Consider the following 12,671-nt stretch of genomic DNA (forward strand, 5'->3'; position numbering starts at 1 on the left):
TACTTATGCAAACCTACTGATGCTTTTGGTCATGTTAGCAGAAAATAATTGATACAACGTAGTTTTAAAGTCAACCTCCAGTCAAAACACACTGTGACGAATGACTTACTGTCAGCAGCAGAGGACGGCTCTCTTTGACGGCGCCCACGCAGCCCAGACAGCCGATTACCATTATGATGGTCCCAACGGCGATGAGCAGATTGGCTGCTGAGAGGGAGGGCAGGGATGATGATAGGGTGGCAAAGCTTCCCTGGGTCACTGAGAGCCAGACCCCCACCCCCAGTATACCACATCCTCCCAGCTGCAATGGAAAAAAGAGAGAGGCGTAGAGCTGTCAGCCTAATAACAAGGTCAAACAGAACACAAACACTGATAAATAATGGAGGAAAAACCTGCAAATGCTGTGTATTTTTTCTTATTCTGTTTTTTTTAAAGATATTTTATCTACATGCTCTTGGTAGTAGAAGTCTGTTAACCTATAGATTAGAACAATATAGTCTGATATATTTCTCGTGTTTCTTCTCTGGTGTCTAAAGTTTGTTTTCATCTTAAAGTCACCTCTTTGTAAGCAGTTTGGTTCATAATCCTGATGAATCATCAACAGTCACGCAGAATCATTGGACACGCGATACAAGTTCATAATCCTGATGAATCATCAACACGCAGAATCATTGGACACGCGATACACTTTCTTACACTTACGGCCCTTCACACTTCAATTTCAGCGTGACGCTGTGTATAGTTTATAGTAAAAAAAAAAGAGTTTTTTGTTAGACACAGTGTTGTTTTTTGGCAGATTTCCAGCAACTAAAATGACTCCACCATTTAATAGGATGAATAGTAAAATTAGTCTGTATCCGCTCCATTAATTAGATTAGCTTTTTTATGTTACAGTAAGCTGGAGACAATGTATATCAGACTCATTAAGCTGCTCTGGGAGAAAAGCTACTCACACTGCAGTCCAAAAAACCAGCAGACCGTTCAATTTATGTTTTTTTATTTTACATAAACAACAACATCCAACAACGTTTTAACTAAAAGTGTTCCAGGGTCAAAAGACATTTTCACATGCAATGTCCATAGAGAAACCTGCAGTCACTTTAAAAAGTCCAAAGGCATTTAGGCTAACATAGATAAATACACACACGATTATTATTATTATTCACACACACAAACATGTCTTCTGTCTATTTCTAGCTTCAACACAGGGTTTTATTTAATGAGCTCTGCAGCAAGAAGTAGGACAAGACAAAAATAAAAAAATAGCATTCATTTGGGGCATCGTTCACTTAGGCAACTGGGAGATTTAGCTGCCTGGGTCAGTGCCGCTCACAACAGACCATAATAATGCCCCGCAGTGAGTTCTCTAATGAAGACCAGCTTCAGTGATAAAGGTTGAAGGATGAAAGGGGAATCAAGACAATAAGAGGGGGGAGGGGCTGTGAGTGTGGAGACACAGTGTATATCCTCCACACATCTCTGTCCAACCTTTAAATTCAATGATCCCACATTCTAATTAACTGTACAGCAAATTCAAACTTATTAATACAGTTCCACAGTTGATTGTTAAATCGTGACATTTGGAACAAAGATCCACATTCTGTTCCCCAGCTTTAAGACCATGTACATAAAATTCCTAAATATGCAATTTATTTTTTACTGGACGTATAAAACAACATGCTGGTCTTCTCTGAAACCCAGGCCAGAGACTCTGCCTCCTGGGACGTAGATCCAGGAACATCCAGTCATAGTGGCTGATGAATCATGGTGACTCACAAGGCTTTTTTTTTAGGTAAAGATGACATCATCACAAGGTTTACTGACATCTCTAACAAATCTTCTTCTTTTGGTGGCAACTGCAGGTTTGTTCGTTTGGTTGGTTGGTTGGTTGGTTGGTTGGTTGGTTGGTTGGTTGGTTGGTTTATAAGGACTGCTCTGTTGTAGGGAGTGTTTGGTTGCTCTAAGAGGCAGTTTAAATGTAATTGAAATGTGATTAACCTGTGATAACTGATAACTGACTCACATTTTGCTGTGACAAACCCCTGAAAACAGATTGACTAAAAAATAATCCTTCTTTATTTCTGGGCACCTTTTCCCCTAACTCTATTATATTGATGCAATACCTTGTGTTATAAAATCGTTGCTAGGTTACAGAAACAAAATGAATTTCCTGAGAATTATTTTTTTTTACATTTTTTAATGAATTTCCCTAAAGGAAGTAATAAAATATTTTTTTCTTGTGCAGCCTCCAGTTTTCTGTGTGGGTTAGGATCATTTTAGTTTGTTTTTGTGAATGTTATTTTTGATAACATAATGACTAAAGCCCTTGTAATCCTGTAATAATATTTCATAAAGGCTGTATTGTTACTGTATGGCAAACTCTTAGTTATAAAGACAGTATTGAGTCAACTCCACCAACAGTGTTTCTCGGGTAAAAATGGTTCTGTTTTAATCTCAGCATACCTCATACTGTTGTTAAAATTGGAAATTAAAAAAATAATACTTGTAGATATCAGCTCGATTTAAAGTTCTGCAAAAACAGATTTACTCCATGTTTGAACTTTTGAAGTGTTTCATTCAGACAATTTCCATGTTTTCTGTAGGGTTTTAATCTCAGATCAGACAGCGACAGCTTCACGTTCAGTGGAACATCGATGTTTGAAATGTGTGTCTGCTATCAGCAGTGTAAATCTTTACCATCAGAGTTCACTTCACCTGTCAGTGTTTAGAACTGTCTCACAGCAGGTCTGTGAATATGCAGCTGAGCTTGTGATAATGGCTGCTGATGGAGGTTTTTCTTTTATTAACATCCCTCCATAAACTTGAAAATAAACTTCCTTAGGCTGATATCAGACACGTCGGATAAAGGTTTGCAGAGTGGAGAAATATCTCAGCTCATAAACAAAGATCGCCAGATGAATTATCCCACAAAAAAAAAACATTTTCCAGTCTGTGAATATTTAAGCTCTGATCTCACTTAAATTAACCCCCCCTCACGTGGAGCAGTAAAGCATATCATATAACTTCATTAGTAAGCGATAGGTTATAAATAGGCTAGAAAAATATGCACTGTTTCATCAGTAAGAAATGATTTCAGTTCAAATCAACACCATCATGAATACATTTCTCTGGTGATATTTCAACCAAGTATTCAGTACATCTTTCAACACCGCTCCTTACATAAGCTGTTAAGGTATAAGTCGAAGCTCTATTTAAACAGCCACTACGTGTGTGTGCGTGTGTGTGTGACACAGTTTTATATACTGCATTAAATTAAGTGATGAGAAAGACCTGGATAAACAGTTACTGAGTGTGGCGTTCTCTGTATATCGAGCCTGTGAGAAGTGACACATCACTGCTGACTGACCATCCATGACCTGTGATGAAGGTCGTCCTCAAAGACATGTTGGTCCCTGCAAAAAAACTTAATTGCTTTCCTTTGCATTGTTGATCTGTTTTCCTGTGGTAATTAACAGCCTTATGGGACGGAGACGGAAACTTTCCTGAGAACGTTCACAGCCAGGAGGCACGATTTTTCACAGACCAGCTGTGCGTCACAATAGGATAAATTATTATTTAAAAAAAAAAAGGTTCACCGTGAAGTCAGCGGATTATCCTAATTTAACTGAGTCTCACACGAAGCAGCCGTGTTTATAAGAAACATTTTAGAAGTACCTGTAAATGAAGTAACTACAAAAACAGCTAAATGTTTTTTAAATTGACACCATGAATATATTTTTTTTTTCACAAAGTTAGAGCTTGTTATATTTATTAAGTTAAAACTATCTGATGATACAAAATAGAAAAAGGCAAACAGACAGAAATAGATTGTAAAATAAATTCAGGAAACAAAAAACTTTCACACCTACAAAAGACAGAGCAGATTTTTTTGTACGTAGATGGAACTGTGTGACATTTTACTTTAAGCAAAACAAGAACATTTTCTTTTCTCATTTATATTTTATTTATAGAACATAAGCATGTGTACAGTATGTGTATATATCACTGTAGTTTATGTATGTGTTTTGTATTTGTATGTTTTTTTCTCCAAAGATACAAGATTATCCTCTTTCTAATTGCTAGTTAATTTATAGTTATTTGTACAATGTATATGTTTAAAACTAAATGAAAATTGGAAAACACTTCATGGACAGATACAGCATGATGGTCTATAAGTATTTTGGGTACTGACACAAGGCCTATACTCTTGTCTCGGGGGAGTATTACAGTACAAAGTGATGGATCAATGTGGTGATCGTTCAATTACAGACTATAATTTAAAAGCAAGGTCTTTAAAACCATATTCTCTGTAGCAGTGTCGATGGTTTAAAGACTCTTGGTTTTTACCTTTCTGTTTTATCACCATCCGGATGTTTCTGTGAGCCTTTAAAGATTTATAAACTAATCTGATGGGTGGACACATAACTGGCTGGATAAAGGATTATCTCAGTAAGGCGCTGCGTGGTTTGGGAGTAAACTGCGTATCTTTATTTCTTCCAACAGCATCGTCCCCGGAGGCTCTGCATGTTTCCTCCTGTAATAACTTACACAGCAACTGTCCATACCATAGGCTGACTCTGCTGCTTCTACTGCAGGTAGACAGAGAATTCACACTGATATACAGGATTTCAGCTGCCGGGTTCATATCTTAGTACAATCAAGATATTTTTTATTCTTAATCAATTTGTTAGGATGAATCAAAGCTTCAAAATGACCAATATCCTCATTCATATTGTAATAATATAATAATGTTATCTGATCTCTGATAGTAAAGTCTAGGCAATTAAAACATTTCTGGATTTCAGACAATTTCTTGGCAGATTTTTACTCAGAGGTGTTATTGCTGCGAGCTAATTAAATCCCATTTTGTCGCCAACTCATTGGTTTTTAGCTGATTCTTTCACACCTGTTTTTCCCATTATAAAAGTGTTTCCAAGTCACCAGTGTTACATATATATATCAAACTATAGTTTGTTTAGTGCACATAGAAACTCCTCCAAACCCTGGGCTTCTGGCAGTTTCCAAATTGGGAATTTACAGAACAAAACATCCCACTCTTGATGCTTGGAGGAGCACAACCATCAAAACTTCCCTGCAGCATTTTCATCTCGCCTGTTTCTAAGAGCTACTGAGCTGGAAGCTGCGTGAACAAATACACAGCCCCATGTAGCTTTTTTTGCCACTTAAATCACTGTCACCGGCACCAGATGTAGCCAATTAGCTGTTATCACGTGGAAGTGATCATTGAAACCCTTGCAAATGTGTATTAGGGTCTCCGATTGCTCTTGTAACTGTAGAATCTTTGTTCAACTTGCGAAGACAAAATGTTTTAAATCAACTCACATAATTCAGCAAGCCCACCGTGGTCCTCCATCGGTTACAGAATTTCTTGCTAATTTTCAGGTGCAGCAGTTCTTTCTCTGCCGTGCAAAGGAAATAACAGATAAAATGGTGCAGCTGCGTGCTCCTAATGACTCGGAGGACTTGGTCTCACCTGATGAAACCCTAGATCATAAAGTCAATAACGCAGCGATGAACTGGATTCATGTCACATTGATGTGGACATTAGCAGGAAATAGACTATAATGATCCCATCACAGATGGTCAAAAAAAATTGTTTAATCGATTGTTTCCAAACATAAAGACATAAAGTCAACATCACATACCAAAGAACTTGTATTAAAACCAGGTTTTGGATGTTGTTGACATTTCTGGTACAGCTTGTTCATTTGTTTTACAATTTAAATTTTTCACATCAGTGCTGACATTATTGCAATTCTAAGTAGAAAAAAACTAAACTAACAGAGATTTATTATGTTTTTCCTCAGCTCAGTGCATGCAAATCATTTTACTTTGATTGTTCTATCGTGTTTCCAGTGACAAACAAAGATGAATTTTCTGAATGAAAAGACAAGGTACAGTGGACTCAGGAAGAGTTTGAACAGGCGGTATATTTACTCATAAGTGAACCCAGGTATAGATTCATCAGTATGCCTTCATTTCATCCCAATACAATTCCATGTTTTTTATAATGTTGCAGGTGGATTTATGAAACCATTAAATGTTCATTTATTCACAAAACGTTACAAAGGAGCCAAACAGCACGAGAAGGTCAGAAGATGATGTCCTGACTCGGCTGATGGCCTTTCAGTGTGAAGATTGTTCTGCCTCTGTCTGGAATGAATAGTTCAGTCCAATGCCTGCAGACTAGGTCAGCTGAAGACTGTTATCCAATTGGTGTAAATATACAGTATGTTTGTTTAATTGATGTGTGAACCCAGGATGAACTGAGACCTGTCGGTGTCTGGGTTAAAGGACAGTACAGTATGTTCCCAGATGTCATGCCAACTATCTCAATATGAAAAATATGAAACAAAAGGTCATTAGGAATTAGTATATATATGGATTCCTGCATGTAGAGCCTTATTAGCTAAAGTCCAATGTCCCAGCGGACCTCAGCTCTGGCTCCATTCAGCTCCTGTGTCAATACAAACCCTATGAATAAATGACCTTTTCTCCTGTGCTTTGTCTTTGGCCACATTAAAATGAATGATCTTCAGTTGTTCTGTTGACCTCTGACTTGAAGATTTGAGTTAAGGCCGTTTATTATTTCCTGTAGTTGCCTCTCTGTTCAAGTAGTACTCTTAAAATAACTTCAAAATAAAATGTGTTACAGTAGCCATGGTAACACTGTTACCGCTGTCGTTGTTCTCTGAAGGTTATTTCTGTGCCTTTAAAACCACCCAGTGTACGTATGTTAATTTAATACAGGTAAAACAGGTGCGTTGTGTGTGCAAGCGAGAGACATTCATTCGTAATGATGCATCAACTGAATAATGTTGCACGCTTTCTGATTACAGAGATCAAACAGTGTTGTTTTCCCTCCCGTCTGAATTGACATATGTCTGACGACAGTGCGGTTGTGTTTGTTTTCATGGCAAACATTGTCTTTTATCCACCTCACTTTGTACGCTTCATGGACAGATGCCATCCTTGACAGATTCAACTGAGCAAAATGTTATCAAATCTTCATGGCTATACTCTCTCCGCAGCTTGTCACTTTTACTATGTAAATGCATCACAACTGTTGACTCACGCTCCTGTATCAACTAATTATATTTGGGGATTTAATGGGAAATTTTAGCACTGCAGAAGTTTTCTCTCACTGAAGTCCTGTTTGATCTTTCTCTCGTAACCGTTTTAATCTCTGTCGTGACTGGCAGTCTAATCAGTTCAGAAAGATTAGATCACAAGTTGAACTTTGATAGCACTAACAACATGGATTTGGGACTAAGATAAATTAAATATTTATTAAGCCCCAGCATTAAATCAGTTGGAGAGACTACTGTATGTGGAAGACGTCTGTGATCAGACCGTTCAGTGGCTGAATTGACACGATGTTGGTCGGAGGTTTAAGCTTTGTTTCTTTTCAGGGCAAAAACTCATGAGAAATACATAATACTGTCACTGGTTCAGATCATCAAAGACCTATATTTCATATGTGTGTCATAATATAGCGATGGCATGTGCCATTCTGCCTAGTCTTTAATTAATAATTCAAGTGTGTTTGTAGATATAAACTTCTGTCCTTGATTTAAAAACACAGTTCATCTTTCAGACCAGTAGGTGAGGTCTGGACCCTCCAGCCGCAAAGTTTGCTTTCCCTTTTAAAGTTAATGAGTTTAGCTATAGTTTGCGGCTCTGCACAAATAAAGTGCCTCCTTGACCAGCATTCCTTGTTTTGCTGTAGACTTTTTAATAATGTCCATTTTGTTCATTTCGTACCATTACACTAATTTATTCTTGACATTTCTGTTTGCTTATATGTTCCAGTTTGTGATCGGGCATCACCCTCTGTGTAGAGTGCCTGTGTTCAGGTTCTATTTCCTGTTGCCAGCAGTGGTGAATTGTGACATCAATATGAAGGTGTTTCCTGTCAGCTCACATCAACATTTCAATCCACACTTTTAAACAAATCGGATTCATGTCGAATTGGCCGTGACTGCTTAAAGGATTTTTTTTTTCCCGTGTTTCCAGCAGAAACCTCCAGGTCCTGTTAATGCCACTCCTCCAAAGTGCTCTATTGTCACTTTAGCTTTGCCTAAAGTGGATGACACTTTAATATTCATCAGTCAGACTACGAATTTGACTAATCCATCCTTGACACTTTTAACAAAACGACTCCACTCTTTTTTTAACACAACGGCTGCGAAAACAAAAACCAATTATTGGAATGGAAGTCTGGAGGATTTGATGTTAAGAAAGTTTCACATTCACCATCTGTGTGGTACAACAAACACTGAAGTGATTAAGGTGACTGAGGTGAGTGTTGTGTGGTTAGTTAGGCACTGTAAACAAATTAACTATTACTAATTATTATATAACTATTACTAAATAATTTAGAACGGCTACAGTCAAAACTACCTAAATCCATAGTTACCTAGTGAATGAAATTAAAATGTTATCTTATATTTTCACAGACCTGAGAAGAATAGATATTGAACATAAATAAATGAGAAAGGTTCTGGTGAATTTGTTTAAATAAAATGTGCAAAACTTTATGAAATTAAACATTCATGTTGATGTTTTGCATCTTCTCATCCGCCTCATCAATCAATGGTTTGATTCATGTTTTATGAATGAGTTTCAGCACAGGGACAGCATAAATGAAAAAAAAAAAGATGCTTCTCAAGTTATGAAGTGATTCATGAAATGCATTACTACATTAATTAGTTTGCTTTTTGTAACATTTTTTTAGATAAGTGTTTAGCAAGTATCTCTGGGCTGCATCAGGTTAAAGCCATGTTCATTGATTATTTACTTGCCCTGAGAATGAAGCAGGTACTAAAGAAAACTCACTGTAGTTTAATCATGTCTAAAATGTCTTTAATTATTTATAGTCACTCAGCAAGACGACATGAATAAAATATTGGGCTTAAACACTGCATAATTTGCCACAATGGGCTCCAAAAAGACAAGTCCTTCTACAGCTGACAACTGCAGTAGTCTCCTGGAGGCAAATGTTTTCCACTACTGTCTGTCCAGAGGACGGCACTGAGGTTGGTTTGGGTTGTCCATGATAAGGGTGTCTTCAGGGTTTTTTTCTCCACCACAGCTCCAAAAGTGTCCTGTTTGACTCTGATAAAGGAGCCAGCTTTTCTAATCAGCTTGTTCTGCCAGTTACGGTCACTGGCTCCAATCTTATTTCCCCAACAGACCACAGCGGGAGGGGTGGTTAGCCACAGCACATGGGTCACACATGTCCCAAATCCTGCTACACACGTTCAAAAGCCCACTTCCACTGAGGAAATAAGAGCTGCTCCAGCCCACCGTAGCCCACCCCTTCATTTTCACACCCATTGAAGGTCCTGTTGTAGTGAACAAGTGTTGACACATCCATCTCTGAAGATGTTTGTGGGCTAGTGGGTCCACAGAAGGGCTCGCTGGTCAAGCTTTGACCTCTACAGAATGTTAATCACAATGGATGTGAAGAAAAGTGATCAATAATCAACATCAACTTTCACCAATTTAATCTTCACTTGCAGATAATCAATAGAAGGGCACACACACGATTAATCAATTAGGAAAGATTCATTAATGAATAACTAATGAATGAATTTCAGTCTTATGCCAGTGTCTGATTTCTCTCTGAGCCTGTGTAAACTCCACTTCTGGAGCTTTGGACTCAGCTAGTTTCTCTTTAAAGGCAACACCTTTTATTGATTGAGGTTGCCCTCATTTACCATACGTAATAACATTGAGCAAACACTGTCATCACCTTACACAGGCATTGTCACCGCACATAAAAACACAACTGAGCAAATCAATTTAAGCACCTCATTAAAGGTGTTTAATTACTCAGTGTTTTTTTTTATTTCAGTTCTGGCTGGTTTGGAGGTCATCCTGTAGTTGTGATGTATGACTGCTACTTACACTGGAACAGATGAAGAGAAATGGTTCCCTCTTAACATCCATAAACCATGAACCATATCTGAATAGAGCCCAATCACACAGCTTCGACCTTAGACTTTTTAATTATTGACGTCTTACTATAAAAAAAAAGATATTTTACACAAAGTTAGACGCAGGATAAATTATTACATTTTTCAATTTTCACGGAAAATACATCAAGATTTCTGCTCTCACCAGAGGTCAGAGATAACCACACAAAACTGACTGATCACTATCTTTTCACAACAGACCTAGAAGAGAGATGATTTAAATGCAAGTCTCATTCTGTGGAGGTCACAGACATGCATAACAACCAACCAGCACATATTACAGATATTAAAGCTAACCAATTGTTCACAGCAGACAACCACAAAAAAAAAAAAAAAAAAAACATTCCCTGCATTAATTGTTGATTTTTTCCCACATAATCTATAGACTGAAAAACACCTGCAGTGTTTCTAGGTCAGACATTATCTGCATACTGTTTGAATGGGAGACTCTGTGGAAGACAACTTCCTCCCACTTCACCGTGATAAGTAGAGTTGTATTTTTATCTGAATGTACTGAAGAGCTGCGGAGAAAAAAAGTATTTCCTTGCAACAATATAACCCCAAATCAAAATGTACCAGAGTGAAGCTGTATATTTTACTGCTTTGGTTTCCTTTGCTTATTTCTCCAATAATTTTCACAAAGGGATTAAAATTTGAAAGTCAAATTCATCTTTTCCACTACAATTGGACCAGATGTTGTTCTGCAGCAGGAGTGTGATGGAGGCTGCGTCCTCAACTCAGCTTAACTGGAGCCTAGATCTTTTTTAAAGCAGAATTTTGTTTGAGCCTGTGATAATGGTGGTGTTGAAATTTAATTGCCATTCTGTGTCCTGTCTGTGACGTCTTCAAGATGAGCAACAGTGTAAATTCACACCCTCACACCGAGGAAGGTGTTTGTGCAGTAGCTTGCCTGTGGGTTAGAGCCGTCCTCCTCACGGAGACCTGGGCATTTCATTAAAGCTCCACACAGACCTGGTATTAACACCTGTCAGGAGGGATGTGATCACGTTCAGACAGCTCTAAGTACAACTCTTTACAGCTAGCATTAACATGTGTCCTGTGACCAGATAAATTAAGACCTGACTTCCTGCATGTCTCTGGAATCTTTGTTCTGTTTTAAATACACATCGACATCATGTCTCCTGTGTGTGTAGCTGTAAAGATGTGTTCACTGTCAGTGTGTGTGTGCACCAGAAAGGGAGAGACAGAGAGAGAGAGAGAAAGACAAAACATAGCTATTTTGAAGAGCTATATAAATGGATATAAGTGGAAAAGAAGAGTCAATAGGTGGCAGTAATGCAACCCAAACTGACGATAGCTGATTAAAATGCCCACTGAAAAAAAGCAAAATGGAGTCATTAGCATGGCTAGCCTTAGATACTTAAGTATGTTAGAGATTTCATTTCAGCTTTGTTTGAGGCCAGCGGCTGATGGAGGTGTACAGCTCCACGGAGCAGTGGTAATTGAAAAGGGGATGTTGTCATCAGCTTGAACATATCTATCTGACCACACTTCTATGAGTAGATATGAACACAGGAAACGACGGACGGGCTCTCTGAGACATAATGTCAGCTGCCAATTTTAGAGCCTTTACACTGTCCCCTATAAAAGTCCTGACAGTCTGCATGTCTCTGGAATCTTTGTTCTGTAGCCAGAGAGGAAATGACTCAAGAAAGTCTGGGCTTTTCAGTAGAATAACAAAGTACAAAATGTTATATGAGAAAAGTTAAAGAGAGCCTGAAAGGTGAGGAGAGACTTCTTACTTAAAGCTGAATATCTGTTAATTTAATGAGGTGCAGATTTAAGGAGGTGCAGGTGATGAGCAGCTAACTAAGAAGCACATTTGTTGCTTTTGATGCTGTGGCCAAAGGTCTTTCATCAGGAGCCTCGGTGCTCTGGCTCCAAAAATTTTGTCGGCTAGAATTCCCAGAAGATTACAATCCTTGTTATGTTTCTTCAAACAGGAAGGTGCTGTAGGATAGAAAAGAGGGTTTTCTGTTGTTTTCTTTTCTCCTTTTTGAGGTAAAGTTCACACAAAGAAGTGCTTGTCCTGACTTTGCACTTGATCCCAAAGAAAAAACAAGCATCAGCATCGAGCAGGGACATGAAAATCTGTGTAAGAACCTCAGTAGTTGTGGACAAATATCCTGAATCCTGTAGTTTTTACTGGAATAATTAAACAAATTACAACCAAATTGGTAGATTAAACATTGTTTTACATATGAAACTGTTGATAAATCTGACGTTGAAGGCAATCTCTGAAAAGACAATTTGAAATTCTTATACAGCAGAAGATTATATTAAGTAGATATGAGTCACTGGGATCACGGCCCAATATTCTAGTAAAGTGTAAAGTTTTTTTTCTTTGCTTGGGATGATTTGCTTTTTATGATATGCTGTGCCAACTGCTCGGTAGCGGACAAGAGAAATTTGCAGGGTCACGAAGACTGCCCAAAAGATCATTGACTGTCCCTTACCTGTTTTGGAAGGCATTGTCAGCAAGTGGTGTCCGAGAAGAGTTAGGAAAATTGCTTTGTATGATGTTGATTAAGCTCATGCCGTCTGGCATTAGGAACAGGTGCCTTCATGTTTCCAATAGTAACTTTTAATTCGCTGTTCTTATTATGTGAAAGCATTTTTATTTTATTTATATATATATACTATTACATA

At 38.0% G+C, this 12,671-nt stretch overlaps 1 protein-coding gene across 3 annotated transcripts in view; it reads right to left on the reverse strand.

The window, feature by feature from the left end:
* Window positions 1-12,671, reverse strand: part of tspan4a (tetraspanin 4a) — a 115,586-nt gene that overhangs the window by 48,929 nt on the left and 53,986 nt on the right. For all 3 annotated transcript variants that reach the window (XM_025053715.1, XM_008337310.3, XM_008337309.3), the window contains one exon: window positions 110-301. In XM_025053715.1, the coding sequence (XP_024909483.1) occupies window positions 110-301 (192 nt within the window). The remainder of the gene's footprint in view (window positions 1-109; window positions 302-12,671) is intronic.

The sequence above is a fragment of the Cynoglossus semilaevis genome, unplaced genomic scaffold (assembly GCF_000523025.1).
Source record: "Cynoglossus semilaevis isolate Cse_v1.0 unplaced genomic scaffold, Cse_v1.0 scaffold1431, whole genome shotgun sequence".
Classification (NCBI taxonomy): Eukaryota; Metazoa; Chordata; class Actinopteri; order Pleuronectiformes; family Cynoglossidae; genus Cynoglossus; species Cynoglossus semilaevis.